Source organism: Prosopis cineraria, unplaced genomic scaffold (assembly GCF_029017545.1).
Source record: "Prosopis cineraria cultivar Desert tree isolate PC_DT_omini unplaced genomic scaffold, ASM2901754v1 PC5, whole genome shotgun sequence".
In the NCBI taxonomy this organism is placed as follows: domain Eukaryota; kingdom Viridiplantae; phylum Streptophyta; class Magnoliopsida; order Fabales; family Fabaceae; genus Prosopis; species Prosopis cineraria.
The window spans coordinates 41273879-41296898 of record NW_026555336.1 but is presented as its reverse complement, the minus strand read 5'-3'; the positions used below and the strand labels follow the sequence as shown (position 1 = coordinate 41296898).

At 34.6% G+C, this 23020-nt stretch overlaps 1 protein-coding gene across 1 annotated transcript in view; it reads right to left on the bottom strand.

Moving 5' to 3' along the window:
• The window catches only part of LOC129311394 (MAP3K epsilon protein kinase 1-like), a 29334-nt gene extending 6784 nt beyond the window's left edge, over window positions 1–22550 (bottom strand). The window contains exons 1-19 of the mRNA XM_054953688.1: window positions 22420–22550; window positions 22078–22290; window positions 19398–19532; window positions 19064–19084; window positions 18344–18417; window positions 18149–18239; window positions 17977–18060; window positions 16569–16670; window positions 13161–13292; window positions 12593–12664; window positions 10694–10797; window positions 9078–9165; window positions 8607–8999; window positions 5267–5605; window positions 5125–5169; window positions 3519–3698; window positions 3332–3415; window positions 2250–2341; window positions 2082–2165 (exon numbers count right to left, since the gene is read on the bottom strand). Coding sequence (XP_054809663.1) covers window positions 2082–2165; window positions 2250–2341; window positions 3332–3415; window positions 3519–3698; window positions 5125–5169; window positions 5267–5605; window positions 8607–8999; window positions 9078–9165; window positions 10694–10797; window positions 12593–12664; window positions 13161–13292; window positions 16569–16670; window positions 17977–18060; window positions 18149–18239; window positions 18344–18417; window positions 19064–19084; window positions 19398–19532; window positions 22078–22137 — 2180 coding nt within the window. The 5' untranslated portion in view covers window positions 22138–22290; window positions 22420–22550. The remainder of the gene's footprint in view (window positions 1–2081; window positions 2166–2249; window positions 2342–3331; window positions 3416–3518; window positions 3699–5124; window positions 5170–5266; window positions 5606–8606; window positions 9000–9077; window positions 9166–10693; window positions 10798–12592; window positions 12665–13160; window positions 13293–16568; window positions 16671–17976; window positions 18061–18148; window positions 18240–18343; window positions 18418–19063; window positions 19085–19397; window positions 19533–22077; window positions 22291–22419) is intronic.
• Window positions 22551–23020: the final 470 nt, after the last annotated feature.

The window sequence follows — 23020 nt, the reverse complement described above, 5'->3', positions numbered from 1 at the left end:
CCTCCTTACTTGCACCTCCATCGGCCTTCTTTGCAAGTGTTTGCACCACAAACAATTTCCTACCATTTTCTCTTCAACTGTTGGTGAAAAAACAATTTCTTATCAACAGATTCCATGCTATCTTTTCTTCTTATATAATCATTTCTAGATCAAATCTATTTTTGTATGACCACACATCTATCTCAACATCTTCATCACTGCTGCCCAATTTTTTGCTCTTATTGTCCCTACAACACCCAATATTCTCTAGTATATAATATCATTGGTCTTATAACAGTTCAATAAAACTTCCTTTTAAGTCCAGTAGGTACTATATGATCACAAATAACTTCAAATGGTCTCCATTTCAGCCATCTAGCTTGTATTCTATACATAACAGTAACACCTCCACCAATTTCATCATCATTTTATAGTATAGATCCTAGATGCATGAACTCCACTTACATTATGGTCTATCTTCAATTTTTACCTCCAAATCATTTCTAAATAGCCTCTTGTTAAAATTGTAGCGGCTCCCTAGTGTAGTTCAAGATTATAAAAATATGTTATATTCAATATTATATAAATTTACTAATAAGTATTTTGTAAATACTTTCTATGTCAATATTTTTTACATTTTATCACATATTTCAAGACTTGTTAAATCTACCCATTTTATATTAGTGGAATCATCAATCACGGTCTTTGGAACTTGTCCACACATTAAACCGGTGAAGGGTTTGGATCATTGAGCCACTTGCTCACCAATTAACTCAGTTATTTGTAATAAAAAAAATTAATTCACACATACACTTGAAATTAATCATTATAGAATATTTACAAAAATGATAGTACAAAGACTTACATTGTAGAACCATATATTTTTAAAAAGGAAAGGTTGACAATATTGTGAAGAACTTGAAGGGGGAAATACTCAGCATAGAACAAATTGACAAATTGTGTTGGGTGAAGAAATAGGAATTCTTGGTATTTTGTTAAAGTCACATGGATCAGGCCCAAAATTAAACTCTCCTCTACACACTACTAAGCCAGCTGAGATTCATCTCAAAGCCTCTGAATCAATGGACCACAGCATCTGCATGCACGCACACATATGGAAACCAGTTCAAATAATTTGGGCTTAATTAACGGATGAAATAATTGTTTAAAATACCTCACGTTCTGAACAAGAAAAAATATTATCTTGATGGGTGAATAGATTGACCTTAAAACAACGATTAATTACGATTGCTATAAAACAAGCTCATATTTTATCTTCGTTACCTTTTCTTAATAATGAAAAACAATTTGAAAAAAGTGAGTCAGCGGCTAGAACTACAGGTCTTGAAACAAAAAAAAAAAAAAGATTAGTCTTCAATTGAATTCAAATTCCAATCAAAACTCAAATCAAATGTGGATTGATGTTTTGTTCGAAAACTACGACAATCCAATTTTGATTATTGTGTTATATGTAAGAAAAAAGGGAATCGGTGAAGAAGAAAAAATCTTTTCTTATTGAAGGTGGTTTGTTCATTTTGCCGACTGTATGATTTTCCAAGGTAAAAGAACCCCTGACCAATTTGAAACAAAAATAAATAAATATAATTCCAATAAAGGGAACCACGGACCATATTCTTCTCCAATCTGAGTTTTGCTCACATCTCCAATGAATTCAAGGACATATTCAAATAAATTCTAAGATGGGATCTAATAGGGCAAAATACTTGTCTGATGTGTTTGATTCTCTGAATCAGACAATGATCTGATTCGCTGGGTTAGTAGGTGAAGAAACTTTTACAAAGTACCAGGACATACCTAACTCTCACCAAAAATACCAAAGACGCTGTTCCAAAGGAAACACACACTCTTGCCAAATTTCAGTAACTAAAATATACAGATCAGCACACTAACCTTCACTTTCCCAATATCAAAAAATATAAAGCACAAAAACCTTCATGTCATGATAGTAAAATCTAATAAAATCTTTCTACAACTAAATCATTTGCAATGCCTTCCTAATATGTATCAGATTTGATTATTGCAATACAAACAGCTAAAAAGTTATATAAAATTATTTCCTTGGGAGCAGAACAAAATCAAACCTGTACTTGGCATAATCAGCCTCCAGAAATCCTACTAAAACTGGGATTCCACGGCAAGCTATAAACATTTGCAAAGTCAAAGAGCTGCACCAAAGTGTCAAGAATCAATACAGCACACCATTTTCAAAATATTATGAAATCAAGATTATCATTGCAATACATTCAGACCTTGACTGACAAAGCTGCTGCAAAAAAAAAGCTGCTTCCATGCGAATTTCTCGTGGACGATCAGGTCCTGCAAAGCTCATCACCATGGGAATCTACCACGGAGTTTTGCAATAAAGCTTAGACATGTCATTCAGATATTTGAAGATAGCACTGATAAAAGATACAGAAGTGTCAAGAGAGACCAGATATAAAGGAAAATGTACTTCAGACCTTTTTGTTAGTGTTTAGCAAGGCTTATTGAAGGAAGAGCAACTTCATTTTATGCTGATTGTTTCATTACAAAAACAGAATAATATCTAATCCATTTTGAGCCTTCAATTTTCAGTCAGATTAGTCAAGTTCAAAAGATTGTTTGCTCATTTCTCAAGGGTTCAAACTCACCAATTGACTGTTTAATCCTCCCTATATGTATTGCAGCTAGCTTCAATAAATCACAGCTACAAAGTCAACTATTTAGAGTTTCCTCATGATATCAGGGTCGAACAGGCCTGATGATCTCCTGACTCCATGAGAACATATAATGTCAACTATGCCTATGGTGATGAAAAATCAGAATGCCCCTGCTCAGCCAAGCTAACGCCCCCTTACCTCAGATGACTTGGAAAATAGCCCTGGTGATGATGAACAGGAAAAATGATGTTGCCTCAGACTTCCAAAATGCCCCCCAGGATGGCAGCAAAACTCAGGGTTCAAACACAGTAAAGAGGTGCATGTTTTGGCATAGGATGGTTTTGAACGTTTAGGAGTGCCACTCCTTGCACTCAGGCTTTGAATGTTATGATAGCATGTCAGTGACAAAAATAAGGCTTCAGTTTAAATTATTCCCTGAATCCAATGGTCACCAACAGGCACATTGCTGGGCAGCACTTCAATGGCAATTTTCCATACTAGAGTTACAGCACAAAGAATTATAGGATTCATCAAGATTTTGACACATTACCAAATTTTTTTTTTTTTTTGGTTGACGGGGTGGGGAAGGCATCAAATTCAACAAACCCTAAGAAACAGTTTGACCAAACAAGTAAGAGTATAAAACAGAAACATACAAAAGGAGGGGATGAAGGAACATGCGTGGCACTTACCAATCCAACAAGACAAGCATTTTCTTGAAAATCAGTATTATCCTTGATAATTTGATTTACAAGCTGGAGTACAGAACATATTACCTGCAATAATGTAGCATGTAAGATTTCTGCACAGTGAGCATCAACTACACAAGTCTCATACATACAGTAATAAAAGTCAAATGAGATAACATGAGAAACATACACGAGTTCTAGGAACTTCTAGCAAGTCTGTAAGTGGAAGCAAACCATGCTGGGTAACAAAAACAATCTTCTGCTCTGGACGTTGGTGAAAGATAGTGATAAGTTTCTGACATGCAGTGACAACCACATCTTCTGATTCCTCTGGTCGCAATGACCCAACTAATTTGCTGAACTCAACAGCCTATAAGAATGATTGCAGTAAATACATCGAATTCTGAGTCAAAAATTATGAAGCACTGGGGAACCATTTCAAATTTTGCCAATATTGAAGCAACCTTCAAAGGACAATTTTTAAAGATTGTAGGCTCAAATGAACAGATATAGATAGATAATTACCTTGAATTAAAAAAAAAACAACAAAAAAACTTGCATGCTAAAGACTAAAAGACACTTTGTTAAACACTAACGGAAATCCTCTAGGTAACTTTTACAGAATTTTATAGGATAAGATGCTCCCAGTCAAAGGTTAAAGATGATGAACTCAGGGATTTCTTCCACCTTTAAAATTTGCATATAATCATTGTCCTTGTGATATTGCATATTATCTTCTGCTTTGCATCTATTTACCAAACATACACAAAGCATGATAGACAAGGAAGAAAGACTTAACGTGGCCAAACATGACAGCTGATCCAACATTGTTAAGTTTAAAACCGCTGATAGTGATCAGAGGTTATCGCCAAAAAAAAAAAAGAAAAAAGAAAAAAGTTTAAAAACAACTAGTTGGATAAATTTGTTAAGATTCCGGTCCAAGATAAAGTCATTTTATTTTGAAGGAAAATCAACAATATGACCTCTATAAATTACACATGCGAGTAGTTCTAGCAGAAGCAGTCAAAGAGTTGAGAGACAAGTAGATGGTTAGTTGAGAAAAGGGAATACTAAGCAATAAGGAGGCCTGACGTAAGTGCTCTTCCTACTTTCTCATGTATTAGGAAGAAATTGAAATATTTCATTTAAATTGTTCATTTAGAAATTCCCTGAAAAGCTAATCATAGGTTCTCTCTAGCGGAACAAAAGGGCCATTATATCAATAAACATTCTTTTCTTTTTAACAACAACTCTCAGGGAGGTTGAGTACAAGACAACCACTACAATCATGAACAACTGCCATGTCACCAATTTTGAAGCAAAGATGTTTCCTAAATATCCTAATTTTAACAATTTATGCTTGCCAACAACCAGCATACCTCCTCATGTGGAAACCATATGTGCATGACATATGGATGAAGCACCAGTCCACCACACATTGCGTGGAAGTTTAACATAATTTATGGACAATTGGAGCATCTTCTGTTTGGTCCACCATAAAGGATTTAGCATCATGTTAAGGAACATTTCATCCCAAAATCTTAAACCGTTTGGAGAAAGAAGGTCCAAAAATAATATTACTAATAACTCTAACAATACTTGCGGGAAAAAAGCAATTTATCAAAACATTCAAGAACATCCTAAATCAAAATTTAACCAAAGAGAATACATTGGTAGCCACACCACAGACTAGGCATAACAAACATTTCGTGCTGAAAAGGTATACCATTGTAAGAAGACATATCAACGTGATATTATCACAAAAAGATAGCTCAAAACATAAATTTGCTCAGTACCTGCAAAGGGAAAAGGTTTTCCCCAGGCAATTTTTCATCAAAAACCTGATTGAAAGCATACAGTAAGAGCAAGAGTCAAAGGAATGGAAAAAAAAAATGAATTATAAAGAAAGAACTTGATGCCCTAGTTTGAATATCATACCAGACCATCTATATCGATTACATCATCTTTTATGACTCCCATCATCAAGCGTAAAAGATTCCCGCCACCATTTTCCTTCCCAATTTCAATCTCCTTCTCCCACTGCTTCCGAGCAATAGTTTCCCTCAACTCTTTAGCCAGGTCACTTTTTCCACCATTGTTCATAGATGCATTATCATTCGCCATGTGTGATGTGGATGCAGATGTGGAAGCCTCAGCTGCAGAGTCTCTAGGGTGTTTATCTAATGGATGAAATAAATCATCTAAAGAGGCATCTCCAGGAGGATCGCTAAATCTGCTCAGCTCATTCCCTTCCAAAGAGGGAAGCATCTTCATAGTCTTCAAACAGAAATGATACAAGTCTGAGATTTTATCATTCATGAAAAAACAAAAGCAAAATACATTTTCTTGCAGAATTATAGCAAATAATTGAGGCCTACTGAAGCTTGTAAGCTCTTCAGTGGACTAGAGCTCCAATCTATTGACTACAATAAAACTACAGAGTTGTAGCTATAATACTTCAGACCCACCAACATGTCTTTTACAGCAACTAGACTAAAAACTTTAAAAACATCTTGAGATTAGACAAAACAGAATCAACAAGGATATGTGAGATCAAACCCCATCTTGAGATAACAGAATTTATATCCTACTATATTATTTAGTCATTCATGAACAATCTGAATAATGTAGTTTAACATATTTTTCATTCAATACAAGTTTTGCAAAATAATGCATGATGTTTAGAGTATTAAGTGATGGCCGTTTTGTTTCTTCTCTCAAAATAACTAATTGAATGCAAAGCTTTTAAAAATACTAGGATTTGAGTAAGATGCTAAGGACAAGACTTACGTAAAACTCTTTAAGGGCTAGCTATTCAACTCCTCTAATAATAACATATGGACAACTTCGACAACTTGGCATTCCAGTATTGATTTATGAAAAACATACTTAATATCACGTGCTTTATGGGAGTGAGTAAGATGCACTAATATCCCACAAGCTATGGGAGAATTATATGCTGTTGAAATATATGCCTTATTTGTCATTCTTGCACTTCCCTAGTTTCTTTTCCTTTTTATTTCCAGAGACCTGTATAAATCCATGTATTAGTTAATCAAAAATGAGTGAGAAACAGATTCAATCTCTTCAACATTCATGGTGACAATGGCTCCTCTGAACCTACAAGATTGCCAGGGTTAAAGACAAGTCAGGAAATCCTTCATCCTCTATAATCCTTCCCCTTTCTCTTACGCTATTTAGTTGGGGATTCTAATACCCTTCAAATCACCCAGCATAAATCCAACAGCAACGACACTAGGGAATGCTCTCAATCTGTCATACAAGTGATTGAAGTAAAGGCCAAGACTGGATATCCCACTGGTGCAAAAGAGAAGCCAGCTGAGATGGAAGCAGGATTCTCTCCTTGAATGGCCAAAACTACTATGAATCTATCTACCCCACAAAAGTGCCAAAGAAATATGAAATGCAGCAAAAACACTGCACTCAAACATGGGAGAATACTGGCCAATGTTTTGAGATTTGTTCGGCAATTGAACACCAAAAAGCAACGGACACTATCGGTCACTGACAATTATAATAGACTCACTGAATTTCAGCAATGGACCAATTCTATGAAATGAATTTGGTTGCTCTGGAAGAAGATTTGATGTATGAAAAATGATAGAAAAACGGAGGGCTTTTGACTTTCTCATTGGTCTCAACAAGGACCTTGATGAATTGCTACTGTTTGGGAGAGGAGATTTAAAAAAAATGAAATAAAAAAAGTGATAATTTGAGAGCCAAAGGAGTCCAATCAGGAAATAACCAAAGTTCTGTTCTCGCTACATTACATGCTTCTTGATCCAGTAATATCCCATAAGTAATGGGATAATTCTCTGACTTGTCTGTTTTTTCTCTCTTTCTTTTTGCATCCCTCGTATTAGGCGACTCCATGGAACTAGCATCTACTCCCTTTCTATTAATAGATATTTGTACATATCCAAGTAACAGTTAATCAGAAATGTGAAAGTGAGAATCCAATTTGATCCCCTTGGTTTTCATGATTCACGCAACCCACCCATCAGGCTGTGTAATGCGGCTGCTTCTGACAACACTGAAACTGAGGAAAGCAAACTTCACCTCAGAATGAAAAATAAAAGTAGTGTCATTAGAACTTACCGATTTTCCAAATGTGCCTTTGCTTTTCAGTTTGGCAAAACTCCATTTATCAAAAATGCATTTGCCCAAAGTTAATGTGATAAAAGTTAGTTATTTTAATGAGATTTATTGTAAATATATTTTTTCAAATATCAGTTTGGTCAACTAAAAGTTATTTTGATAATGCATAATGAAAAATACTATTAAATGTACATTTATTGAGAAGGACATGGATTTTATGATATGCAGTTTTTGAGAGGTAAATAATATAAAATTTGATGTGCTGAATAACATATATATTAAAAGATTGCATAAATAATATAAAATTTTATATGTTGAATAATATGTGTAATAAAAAAATGTCTAAATAATATAAAATTTGAAATGCTGGAAAATATATATAATAAAAAATTACAAATACTATAAAAATAAAAAATATAAATAATGCAAAGTTTGATATGTTGAACAAAAAATCATATAAATATTTCTAAGGGTGAAATGGGAAGAAGGTAGGTAAAAACTTAACTCCCTCATTATATGCAGCAAGTCAGCAACTACCAATTTCAAAAGCCAAAAGTTAATCCCAAAAGGTACTCTCAAGAGCTTTCTTCAAATGGGCCTTTGGAAAGATTTTGAATGGACTTTTGGAAGGGTACAAAATAACCAAACAGGCATTTAGTAAAAGTTGGCTTTTGAAAAGTCCTTTTGGGATGTCAAAAGTGCTAGCCAAACATAAACTCATAAAGCACGCCATCATTGAAACAAAATGAAAATCGTTTGAAGGAAAAATAAATAAATGGCAATGCAACATTTTTTGTTGCAAAGGAGGCATCAGAATGACAATAGGGGGCTGGAAAAGACACGGTAAGAATTGAACCGTTGAAATCATCACCTCAATCTGAAAGACTGAGGCTGCGGCCATCTATGGTATAAGCTCATTAGCGACATTATTATACAAAACAATTACAAAGTTCTTCTCTAACATGATGTGTACGTAGCATATAAACATATACATCTTTAAAGGGGCAAACAGGAAGAAATAATAGCAGCACACAAAGCAATATAATAGTAGAGAATTAGAAATGATATTCAATTCTAAAGTACCAGAGATGATTAGGCTTTATAGCTGACTCCTAGCAAGATTTTAGATCAACTAGGCGATTAAGTTAACCTACTTTACCTTTAGGGAACCATTGTCCTGACCTCTTGGTCCAAAACAGAATGGCATACTGCCACTGGTGACAGAGCTACCTTTTACCCCAGGCTTTCTACTTATCCCTCTTGATTCTGGAGATCCAACTTCTCCATGCATCATGACTTCATTACGGTCTTTAGTATTGGGAATGACATGATCTGCACTCATCTCAGTGGTAGCAACTTCGCCATTAGAACAGGGCTTACTAGATCCAGTTTGTAGAGACAACTTCTCATGAATAGCTAAAGTGAGAACTTGATCTGAAAACACATCATCCTGCTTCTCTGTTTTCTCAATCAGAAAATCAGAATCTGAACCTACATCCTCGTGATGTTTGCTGCCACCAACAACCTCAATTGACAAGTCTTTCAATGGGTTCTAATACAACAAAATTGAAACCAGTAACATAAGCAAATATAACCAAGCTGCTTCAACCACTGAGGTAAAGGCACTAACCACTTTCTCCACAGATGAGCCTTCACCAGCACTCTTCTGATCATCACCAGAAGCTGCTACATCTGTGGAATCATCTTCCTCTATATTTCTGCATGAGGTAACTTACTAACTTTTTTGTACAACTCACAAAACTACAACAATTATATAAACTGGGAGTGAAAAGCATTTTGTCATTATTCAAAGATGTATATGTGCAAACACACTCATACTAACACTAAACTTGGAAAAATCCCAGTTCTAGAAGAAGTTCTCTCCAGAAATATTACATACACCAAATTAGTCAGCAGTTGACATATTTTAGAGCCATTGCGAAATATTTCAATAGTGCTGAAACAAAAAGAACTTGATCCTACTCCATTCTTCTATAAGAATCGAGATCAGGAAAGTTTTAAAAATTAATTAGCAGCTAATCAATAATGGAACATGATCAACACAGCAAGAAAATAAGGTTCATTCACTTCAGTTAGGCTCAAAATCAGGGAAGGGGTGAATGATCCATCCCAACAGAAAGAACATTCAAAAAAGGCGTTAAATGTGAGCTCTCTCTCATTTAAAAGAATTGGATTGAGAAAAAGAAAGGTTAGTATAAACAAGAACATTATATAAACTAAAAATGAAAAGTAAAGGGACAATGATGAACGGCAAAAGAACATCAATACAGTAAATGAAATTAATATTGATATTTGGGGTAACCTGATCCTTACATATTGTACGTGTTAGTTTTCTTCTTCATGACAAATGTGCTAGATCCACAGGGAATCATGAATGTTTGTTTTCAGACGGTCTCCAACTGATGGGAGACCCAAAAATAAATAAATAAATAAAAGCTATCCAGTAAGGCAGAGAATCAACCCACTAAAGCATCCTATAGAAAACACACACTACTCCATGTTAGACTAGAAATCTTGAACTACTTTGGTCTCCATCAAAATTGACTATCATTAGAGAGCAACATCTTAACGTTGCACTTTCTGCCACTTCACTTAACTTCCTCGAGATCAAAACCCTTTACAAGTAGCCTTTTCTAGAGTCAACAACCACCAGCTTTGATACCAATAGAAGGGTACCTTAGTGGGGTGAGGAATCTCCCCCTAAAGCAGGATGTTAAGATGTGGAAACAAACCCACTCAAGTTCCTCATAGAACAATCCATATTACTTAATATAGGGCTGCAGATCCCACTTGTTGGTCTCCGCCAGTTTTCTACATATAATGGAATTTGGTCTAGGAATTATTGCATATTTGCATTCCAGATTGAATTTGGTTTGGTCTCAAGACCAGGTTTGTTGTACTTCTTCATGCTTCTTCAATCCTAGGAATTTAACAGTTATAGAAGTTGACTCACAATTAAGCTATTCTCTGAGCTGAGGAAATAATCAATTTGTTAACACTGATTCATTGAGCCAAAAGTCAGGCCCCAGAGACCATGAAAGTCATTATAAAAAGTCCATGCATTGGCATTGCTCCAGGCAAACTTTAAATTCCAATACAACCAAAAGGCAGATAAAATTAGCAACCAACATGATTTTACGGATTAAAACGTTGGAGAAAAGGAGATGTAGCTTGCACCAATATAAATCCTACAGTAACAGCATGATAAGGTCTCAAACTATCCACCTTAATGTTCCACTGTGTCGAAGAGATGACTGCAGCGCACGTCTACAATTTTGTATCCATGGGTGAGATAACAGCGTCTTAGCATCAGGCCTTTGTCTAGCATCCTGACATAAGCAACAGATATGAATTCAAGATTTAGTTACCGACTAGATGTAAGCCCCCCTTGCCTTGAATGGAGTCTCAAAAATAAGTTGCACTATTCATGACTTATAAATAGTGTGGCTCCCTATAAATTTTATATATCAATGTTATGAATATTGAACTTATCATTGAACCAGCAGGCACCAATTCAAAATTCACCAAGGATCCATTTGGATTAACATTTGATAAAATTGATTTATATGATTGATTATGAATGTAATTGATTGTGTTTTGTGGTAATTGATTTATAAGAATATATTTGAGTAAAATTGAAAAGCAAAATTGAAAGGTAAAACCATAATTTTATGAAAATATATTCAAACACCCCAAATGCCTATTTGGATAGCATTTATAATCAATTTTAGAGACCAAAACTATAGTTTTGTGAAAATATATCTAAACACACTTATTACATGCAAAAATCAATTATGAACTCAAAATCATAGTTTTCTTAAAATACACAAACACCCTCATGTCAAAATCAATTATAAATCCAAAATCATGGTGTTCTTAAAAATAACCAAACACCTCCATACATGAAAAAAATCAATTATGAACCCAAAATCATGTTATCTCAAGCTACTATTACATGCTTTTCAATCCAACTTTTCAATTGTACTTTCCTAAAAATTTATCCAAAAACCATATAAACTCTATTTTATAAATCATGATTTCGAGTTCATAATTGATTTTGGCATGTATAAAAGTATTGGAATATTTTTAAGAAAACATGGTTTTTGGTTCATAATTAATTTTGAAATGTATAAATTGAACTATGAACAAATTGTGGTCAAACTGATCATAATTAGATTAGATATTTTTAATTATATAAATATGCATGGTAATATTGATATTGACATTCATTTTAGTATATTATATTAAAAAAACATCTAATTGTAAATTGAATTTCAAATAAATGCAATTCCCAATAAGCTCAATCTCCAATTTTTAATCAAAACGGAGAGTTTTAAGCCATTAGTAATATGTTACACCATTATGATTTCCTATGCTATATATCTTCCTTTAAGACAACTTTGCAATGCAAGGGGTTTTCTTAAATTTCTAAAACAGCTTCAAGTTCTCTAAGGTGATGGACTTTAAGATGTCTAAAACCACAATGTACTAAGACATTGATGCTTTAAATCACAATGTACTAAACATATTTTTAAATCACAATGTAATGGAGACTTTCCAAGCACAAGATACCTAAACATAAACAGAACAAACAGATTGTACTAAAATGTAATTTAGCCATTAAAAAGAAAGCAAAGACAGAAAATGGTAGTAATATCAATAGTTTGAAAATTAGCTGCACAAAGTAATCAAAGTTATTGTTGTACCCGTTTTTTTCATTTTATTGATAGACACTCAACAGAAGTTTTTTATATCATTCCAAGCACATATGATTCAAGGGGGGCTGTCCCACATTATACCTACCCAAATATTGCTTGACTAACAAATCCTATTCCCAATAGGAAACACGCATAATGTATAGTTAGTTCTCTACTCACAAATTATGACACTAGAAGAATTTTGCAGTTTTTCCCATTTTACACTAAACATGGCACATTCAAGAAATTCCTAAAACTAACAATAACAACTAAATACTACAAGGGTTCGGAGTTAGCAATGGGATACAGAACAAAAGACTGAAAAAAAGAGGAAAAGTAATACGCAACCAGCACCAGTCCCCTGATCACAAAGTGCGCACACAAAGAAACACCTGCAAACCAATAAGATAAAAAAAAAAAAAATTACCTTCTTAAAGCATTGACGCAGAAAATCAGTGATATCAGGAGACAGGCTATCAGGAATTGGAGGATGTTCATCCTGAGGGAACAGTGGAAGGGTAAGAGCAAGTTTGAGTGCTTCCTAGAATATATTTTGAACCATGAATTCACCTAATAGGAGAATGACAAATAAGGACCTTGTAAGAACATTAATGTCAAATTAAGATGTTTCAACACTGATGTTCTCATGTTTCAGTACTCTTTCTACCATGTTTCAGTACTAAAGTTTCTAATTTGACATTAATGTTGTTGCAAGGTCCTTACCTGTCATTCTCCCATTCATTAATTGAGTATCTTTTGATCTAATGTTTATTCAGTTTTTCTTCATTGCTTTAGCATTGTTTGGGAGGATAACGTGTCCTCCATTGAGTCCTTCTATCTCATCTTATCAATCATTTATTTTTCCATAAAACATTTGATTATTTCAAGAACACATAAAGAAAACTGCAAATGATCAAATTCACTGATTAGGTGATCAAGTGTCAGGTTTTATTTGACCAAATCAATACAAGAAAGCAAGGATAGTGGAGGCACACCTGAACAATACGAAAGAGAGCTGGCATAGGCTGTAGATCATAATACGGAGGCACACATGTAAGGAGTTCAATAACAGTACAGCCGACACTCCAAATGTCAGAAGCAGCACAAACCCCCGACATTTCTATAACCTGAAAAAGTAAACAAGATCCATCTGTTGAGCTATCATATTCAAGCTATATGCTTCACAAACTGAGCTCCTCCTATAATCAACCAATTAACCAACTTTAAATAATGATACAAACTGATATAGATAGCACAATTGACCAAACCAAGTGTGTAAAAAGCAATGCAGATATGCGTTGCAGATTGATAATACAAATATCATACAAGTCAAGATAAGTAATTATCCATTGAATCAATGCCTAAAAGTGAATTAAAAACAGACAATTGATTTTGCTTAATAGAAAAGGAGAGTGCCATTTAAGAGAGAATAGTACCAAAACAAAGAGCAAGAGATACTCCTCAATCAAAAGAAAGACAAAAGAGGAAAAAGGAATCCACATTAATCAAAACAGCATTTTAGTCCCTCTGAAAATCCAAAAATGACCAAATACCCCCCCCAAAACCCTAAAAAACGTTCACTTTAATACACATGGAGGTCATTAAAGTGATCATTTCCCTCACAGAAGAAAGAAGAAACTTTGATTAAAAGCTCTCATATTCTGTTACAGCACCAGCATCCTGCAAAAAGAGCACACAGCCATAACACACATGGACATCAACTGGACAGCTCAACTCTCATTAAAATGCAAGATAACCTATTCCAAAACCTGTCAAGCCACTTCACAATATAGAAGAAGATTATTATTCATCATTAATGTCTGAAACACACCAAACAAATTTTTTGAGACATAACTGTATTGGGCCATAGGGTCTATAGAAAATCATTCGTATTAAGTACCAGTTCAAACAAAAGCCTCTACCTTAAAAGGAGCCATGATTTTCCAGAAATAATAGATCAACAACAAGCCTTATCCCATCATATGGGGTCAGCTACATTGATTGCATGACGTCATTGTGCTCTATCAACAACCAAATCGTTGAGTATATTGTTAACCAAAAGGTCTTGTTCAATAACTTCATTGAGTGTTCAATAACTTAATAGATCAAAAGAAGAAAAATGCAAACTAGGACGACAAATCAGAAAAATAAAGAAAGAAGAACAAGCATACCAACCCAAAGAATTCAAACTCCAAATCCTTCTATTGGGCAAAGAAGAAATTGTTAGTTGACATGAGGATTATGCCTAAATTGTCAGATCAGTATTTGTTACTATCATATCATTTGTTTTTCAGTTTCATTTTCTTATCTTTTTTCCATAGCATTAGTTTTTTAAAAGTTGCTCATTTGACAGAATTAGAGCCTGTCTTGTTGTAGTTTCTGTTCCTTTAACATCCAAGTATACTTTGAGAATAAATTTAACCAAAAAAAAAAAAAACAGCCAGACACAGCATTGAAGCAGCGGTCTCTCTTCTACTCTTACTGTTGTTTCTCTCTTTTACCATTAATCAACAACTATATCACTTTGGTAGGGCAATTCTAGAGCCGAATCAGGTTTAACCCCAACCAAGTGGCCAGCCTGGATGACATGATACCTGACAAGATTGGACTAGGGCAATACTGAGTCAGTGTTATCCTGGTATAAGAAAAATAAAAAAGGATAATACTAATTAATGATCAATACAATTCACTCCATCTAAAATACATGCCCTTCGGACCTGTTTGGTATCAAGAAATTTGGGCTCTGGAACAGAAGAGGGGGAGGGAACAGTCAAGTTCCCATGTTTTTTGCACCTGAAACATTCCTAGAAACCCCAATTTTCCAATTTAACACTAGAAAGCATCTTACATAGGAGGTCCTCGAGATTTTAGCAGGCTTCCTGGGAACAATAATTTCTTGAACCAATTACCCACACTTTTTTTTCATCTTCAACAGCCAACCTGTTAGACAAGAGATGACCTGATCCCATTTCTCCATCCCAAATCCAACACCAATGAGGTGTATGAACACTATGAGGAGCACAAACATCACCTCAACGCTGTTCAATGCCACTATGGTCAGCTTCCGCTCATGAGTAGTACAGTGTCACAGATGCCATTCATACAATTCTCGCAAATGCTGCAAATACTTCAGCAAACATAGTGGAGACTGACAGTGTAAACAACGTTAGTGAACAAGATCAATGTAAGGGCAGCTCCTCATTCATTGCAGCTCTTCCATCCGTTGCAGATCCAAGTTTCATCTCTTTTTTTATTGTGCATTGATTCAAAAGAAAAAATTTGTTTTATTATGAGGGTATATGGATCTATTGGTTTTTGGATTTCTATTGATTGGGTTTATGATCTATGAATTTGTTTTCTTATTATATTTTTGTTTTTGAATGGATCTGATTTAGGAATTATCTGATGAAGAAGTCAACAAGAGGAAGAAATGCAGGGTACTACTGTCTTTTCAATATTTCGAAGCTTCCATTCCATCAATTTAGTACTCATGTTCATGCCAAGCAAAACTGGTATCAAAATTCCATTATTTTTCCTGACAAACTGAAGGGGCTTTTAAAGCTCCTTTTCAATTCCTTTCCTATTCTCATTCCCTTTCATGTTCCCACTCCATCAAAAATCCTTCTACCATACCAATGGCCCCTTAATGTCAAAGTCAAAATGTAGCATTCTTCAAAATCATCAATACTCGACAATTATAAATTATATTTACATAATACAACAAGACTTTTCAATATAGATTGCATAAAATTAAAAAGACCGAAATTGCAAAAAGTCTTCCAATAATTATAAAATTAACGATGAAATTGAGAATGCCTAGATTCGAGCTCATGGCTTGACTTGTGAAACACAATTATATAAATTCAGCCAATATTTATAAAAACAATACATACAATACACACAAACACACACACATATCCACCCAAGTGATTAGCCCAACCAAATTTTAGATTTTACTCATTTTTGCCATTACTTGATTTTGGCCTGGCCGGTCAACCAAACCAATGAATCTCATTCAGGCTTTTAGAGAAGGGAAAATTTCCAGCAAATTCATCACGTTGACTGGTTAAAAAATCAGAAACAGATGAAGTATGGAAAGCAGATAATCAATAACAATGATAAAAAGGACCCAGAAAAGAAGAATTCTCAGTCTAATGGCCCTCCTAAAAGCAAAACCAAGTTTTGAATAATGCCAAATGGAATAAACAACAACATTGGCAAAATATAAATATATTTCTATATAAGAAAAAAAAAATGATCAGTTAAGCATATGAGAAACAAATGCATAAATGTGAAGGATAACCATTAAAACTCTGGCACTCACTACAGATAATTTGAAAAGCAACAAAATAACAAGCTATCTAAACAAGCAATTCAGGAACAGAATATCATGCAATTAATACCTCTGGAGCCATCCAATATGGAGTTCCAACAACTGAATGAGTATTAACATCAGCCTCAGTCAACTTTGTTGCAACACCAAAATCAGCAAGTTTGACTAGACCCTGCAAGCAGAAGTTTGATGTATTTAGTAGAAGTAGAAATTGCAGCGAAATGCATGCAGTTGGGCGAAAATGGCACCATTATATAACAACAACAAGCCTTATTCCACTAAATGAGGTTGGCTACTTGGCTACATGAATTGTACGACTCTATTGTGCTCTATCATTTACCAAGCTTTTAGAAATGTTGCTAACCAAGAGGTCTTGGTCAACAACTTTTATAAGTGTTCTCTTTGGCCTTCATCCACCCCTCTTAATAAGGTTCAAAATTATCTATTCCTTTTTCCCACTAGTGCCTCCCGCAGTCTTCTTTGTGCATGTCTAAACCATCTCAAATGATTTTTTACCATTTTTCCCTCAAAAGGTGCTACACCCACTTTTTTCTCATATGTGCTCATTTTAGATTTTATTATTATGTGTATGTCCGCACATCCATTTCAACACTCTCATCTCTACTATTCTAATTTTATGCTCTTGTTATCCCATTAAAGCCCACTATTCACTACCCTATAACATAGTTGGTCTTACAGTAGTTTAATAAAACTTCTCTTTAAATTTATTAGGTACCTTACAATCATAAATAAATTCTTTAGCCCTTCTCCAATTAAAATGGCACGACTATATACACAATAAATTTACAATGACTCTTTGTTTTAGCTTTGATGTTTATGGTGATAAGCCAAAACGTAGACCATGTAAAAGAGTCAAGAATAAAGGTGAAGTGCAAGGAAACCAATAATGACAAAGTACAAATTTATATCAAGTACTGAAATTATATGCCAATAGCTAATAGCCATGTGTTCAATAACAGAATAACTAAAATACAAGACAAAGACTTCATCTACTTCTCTTCTATTTTTCACAGACTTGTGTCACAAGTAACAAAATAAAGCACAATTTGCAGTCATTCTATAGAAATTGAATCATGTGACAGCTTGTCTGTAATGGAACCAGCGGTCAAGATTGGACAGTTGGCTGAGCCTTGTTTCAAGTCTCAAAGCTAGAAAGGATTAGAGTGCATCAAATGCAACATGCACGTTTGCAATCACAATAAAATGGATAGAGTTTTGAATTCAGTTGCCAAGAACAACTAAATATAAACTCAATAACTCAGTGAAATCTTAAATGGAAGTATGGAACAACTAAATTCAAAGAAGAGGGATTTTTTGTTTAATCAATCCTTTATTTGTATTGTGGAATAAAGCATATTGATCATATCACAAAGCAACAAAAAGCATCACCAAAGGACAGCCTTTAAAAATGAAGACAAAAGCAGGAAGGGTAAGTTGAGGAGGGGAGGGGGCCTTGCCTCTTTGGTTGTCAATATGTTTGCACCCTTGATATCCCGATGGATGACACCCTGTTCATGTAGGTAAACCAAGCCTTCCAATACCTGTCTCATCATACAATTAATTCAGCTTATATTCGCTAAATTGTTAAATCCTAGACAAATAGCAGAAATCAGTAATATCTGCACAAACCTGAGCAATATAAACAGCAACCAATGATTCTGGAAAGGGTCCAAATTTATTTGGCTTGATAATATTAGCAAGTGAGCCATTCTCCACGTACCTATGCAGTTGAAAACATATTAAATTCATTAATGGGATTAGGTAGCCATCAAATGATGCAACGATTATAGCTTTGCACTGTGAAATAGAGTTGAGCTAACTTACTCAAGAATGATGTGAAGGTGAGTCTTTGTCTTTAAGGATCCAAGATATTTTACAATGTTTTTATGGTTCAAATTCTGCAAAATAAAAATAATTTCCAAAATGACATTAGATGATAAGCATTCCATAGATACTATCCACCAAGAATGCATCATCAAGTATGGAAAGGTCAACACCAATTTAATTCTCACTCAAAAACTTTAAAAATCGGTAGCCAGTACAGTGCTTTATTAGCTGTGACTGTTTGCTACAATTCTATCCCATGACATATTTAGAGCAAATATAGGTCCCCAAAGATACATACATTCCCCTCCAGCCAGACTGAACAATCTTGAGAATGAATTGAGTCTATTACCATAAAAGAACAAGCACATATATAGGGTAAGGTAGGCAACATTCCTGCCATTCAATCCCCGAAAATCAGCAAGAATATATATGAAAAATAATGCTAATACAGATCCCAAGACATCAGGGATGATATGGTCAGAATATCTACCATAAATACAAGATAAAAAAAGGAATAATATCTGAGGAATATTGATACTAATATTCTGCCAACACAGACAAGCCAAGAAATCCCATAAACAACATATAAACGTGTTGTTATTTATAAGTAAAACATGCAAGCAAGCAAGGAAGCAAATACTTAATAAATAATGTATAGTATCTACTCAAAAGTAATAATGTAGAGCAAATAAAAGAATCAGAAAAAGAAAAAAATACCTTTAATAAATCGATCTCTTGCTGAAACATTAATGCATCCACCCAGTGATAAGAGTAACCAAAGCAAAACAACAGCCAATCAGTGAAAATCAAATATCTCATTAAAGCAGCAATATGACAAACGAATTAAATCAAATTATGTTGATCACAAAGCATTGAACCATTGAACTCATATAGCTGCTCTCCAGCCAGAATTATATTAAAACACCTCAGTGAAAACCAGAACATTAAGAATCCAAAAACCTTTTATTTTTAAATTATTAGCTCCAACAGACACACAATGGGAGAAAAGGAGAGGAAAACATTTTAAATGTCCAGAAGGCACTTTTTGTACCATGATGATGTTGAGATCTTCCTGAGCAATATTCTCCAGAGAAACTTGCTTAATTGCAACAAAGTCCCCATTTTCTAGGTCCAAACCTTTGTAAACTCGACCGTATGCTCCTTTCCCTATCTCATCTCCAAGCATCTACTCCAATTTTCACATGCAAATCAAAAGACCAATTAAAACAAAAATACTAACTACAATAAACCAAGCCTTGATTATGGCAAACTAAACTGACAAAAGAGGCACAGTAGAAAGAACCAGTCAATTGATCTAATATAAGACATGGATATTCACCAATATACATGATATATTGAAATAAAACTTCCTTTTTTTTAAATAGGCAACTGAAATCAGATATGCGATGTCAACCATCAACATTTTCAGATTGAAGAACCAATATCTAAACTTCCTTAGATAGCATTGGTTTCAGAAAAATATATATTATCAATTAACTTTGCATTCAACCATATAATTAAAACAAACCAAGAGTAAGTCCATCACTTGTTTCAAGATAAAAATAAAAATTTACAGCATATGATCCTTCTAATCAACAACAAAAAATAACCTTATCCCACTAAATGAGATCGACTACATTAATTGCATGGCACCATTGTGCTTTTTCAACAATCAAATCTTTGAATATATTGTTAACAAAAGATCTCTTTCAATAACTTCATTGAACGTTCTATTTCGTCTTCCTCTACCCCTCTTAATAGAAATCAAAATTGTCTATTCCACCTTCCTCGCTTGCATCTCCAACAACCTCCTTTATATATATCCAAACCATCTTAAATGATTTTCTACCATTTTTTATTTAATAGATGCCACGCCAACTCTTTCTCACAAATGATATTATGAATCTTACCTTTTTTTGTATGCCCACATATTCATCTCAACATCCTCATATTTGCTACCCTTACTTTATGCTATTGTTGTCCATTTAAAACCCAACATTTACTACCATATAACACCATATAACATAGTTGGTCTTATAATGGTGTGATAAGACTTCCATTTAAGTTTATTAGATACTCCCTCCGGTCCCTATAATATGGCACTTCTAATTACCTCACTGAAACTAAGAAAATGTGATTAAGTCATCAATTTTGTCCTAAAACAAAATAAATTTTCAATTTTATCCCTATTTAAATGAAGTTTTTTCAAATTTACATTACATTCTATCTCATAATTAATGGGTTTACATTGGGAGCAAAGATCAAAGATCCTTCTAGAAGACGACTAATAATAGCGACCGGAGGAAATACTTTTCAATCACAAATAAATCATGTAGCCTATTTCTATTTGAGCCACCCAACATCTCCGTCAATTTCACCATCATTTTGTATAATGGCTCCAAAATATTAAACTCGGTCACTTGTGGTTTCCAATTCAACCTTCAAGTCACTACTAACTTGTCTTTTATCAAATTGGCAATGCATACATTTTGTCTTACTTCAATTCAAGCAGAAACCCTTCAACTCCAAAGTTCTTCTCCGTAACTCAAGTTTATAGTTAATATCTTCTTTTGACTCCGCAATGAAAACTATGTTATTAGCTAAAAGCATGCATTTGGGGAATTCTACTTGCATGAACGAAACTAAGTGCCCATTTAGATTTCGGTTTACATCTAACAAACGTACATCTGGAGAATCCAACTATTTGTTGGATTTAACAAAAACATATCCCAGATGTGGTTTAGATGTACTTTTAAGGGTTACCCAAACAGGCTCGAAAACTTTAACAATATTTGCCAACACAGAGAAGTTCAGCCGTGGTCACAACAACTAAAAATATTTAATAGCATGTCCTTGATGAAAGCATCTCTGAACCACCACTGTTGAAACAGTAATATCCTCTTTCACCTTTGAGTGCTGACACAACTATCTGCATTGACAACCAAATAGCATAACCTAGTGCCATGAAAGTTATAGAAGCTGCTGATGCCACCTCATTGTCCACTGGACCACCTTAACCGCACCATCATTATTCTAACCACCAAGTTCATAAAAACTTTGAACCACCTCTTTTTACCCCTCTCCTGCCATCAACTCCATTTCTAATCACTACCGGCCAATTGCCCAGCAGCTTTCCACCACACCGCCCTATGTCAACATTGCCATGATTCCACTATCAGATTTTCGTTGTTATATAATAGTCGTCAGAGTTTCAAACCAGTACTACCATACAGCAAGTGAATCCTGGACGATTCTGCATTCTGGACTCGGACAAAGAAGCATCGTCCCCTCAAAAGTTTTAGCATGATCAATTCACTAAATTCGCTCATGGCTTTGGTTACCAATTTCCCACGAAAGAGAAAGAGAGCAGGAGAGAAATAAGTATGTACAATATATATAGAGAGGGGGAGGTTCACTAGAATGACAGTGGAACTACAGTGCATAAACAAAAACAAAGATTACATGAGTCAGCCGCTAGACTGAAGCAGAGTGAAAATCAGAATGCAGCTTAAAAAACTCATTAAACAGCATTATTCAGGCCCCGAAGTTTATCAAACGATATGAAGATACGCAACTGCAATTTTTTTCAGTTCTTTTTAAAGCCACATCTAATCAAGAACCAAACAGAGACTAGATCAATTGAGATCGGATGAATCCAAAAGCAAATATGGAGAATGAAAAGCGAAAAATTGAATCAGCGTAGATATTTGAGGCAAATTGGTCGCGCTTACATATTTATTGTCAAGGGTCTTGGATTTGATAAAGGCGGAGGTGGGGGTCTGACGTGACATGACTGTGAAAGTGGAGCAGCTCCGTGAAACCCTAGAAATAGTGCATGGGACGAGGAGAGAGGAAGCGATGAAGATTCCGGCGGGGAGAGAAAGCGGGAGCAACCAGCCAGAGATGGAGGCTCCGATTGGCAGGAATTAGACTTTGTGGGAGCTCTGGAAATGGAAAATAGAAATTGAATTTGAAAATTAAAACGAAATGAGAATGGGCCCACCAAAGGGCGCTCCAACTCAGCGCACGAGGATATACTTTCTTGTTAAAATGGTCAAAATCGAAAGTTCTACCTGCGGAATGACAAAGGCCCCTGAGCTATATACAGCTGTTAACACGCTCTTGCCATCCCATCTTCTAAAGGCTGCGTGATCAAACATCCCAGTATCAGCGTTTAAAAAAAAAAAAAAAAACTCAATGCCACACTGAAGCCAGTGCAGAAAAACAGTTTAAGTTATGTCAGCATATAAAAAGACGGCCGCAGCCAATCATTGAGATATCAAAAGTTTGAACTTCCATATTATAAGTTGTGGTTTGGTAAGCCAATCAGCCAGTAGAATTTTTTACCTAGAATCGTACTGGAAGGTGATTGTCTAATTTATCACAATGAGTTTTTTTATTTTATTGATAGTTTCAATAAGCAAATGATTGACAAAGAACTCATTATAAATGAGTGTAAGTGTTTCTGTAAAGTCAAAATAAACATTAACTTTGTTGAATTTTTTATTTCAATAAATGTTAAGACCTACAAAAATACTCATAAACTTAACAATTGTGCTTATCCAAGGTATATAGATAAAGCCTAAAATCTAGTTCCCTTTGTCATCTCAGATGAGTCCACCATAGGCAACGGCACCATAGTTATTTACTGATTCATCAATGTCAAGTCTAACC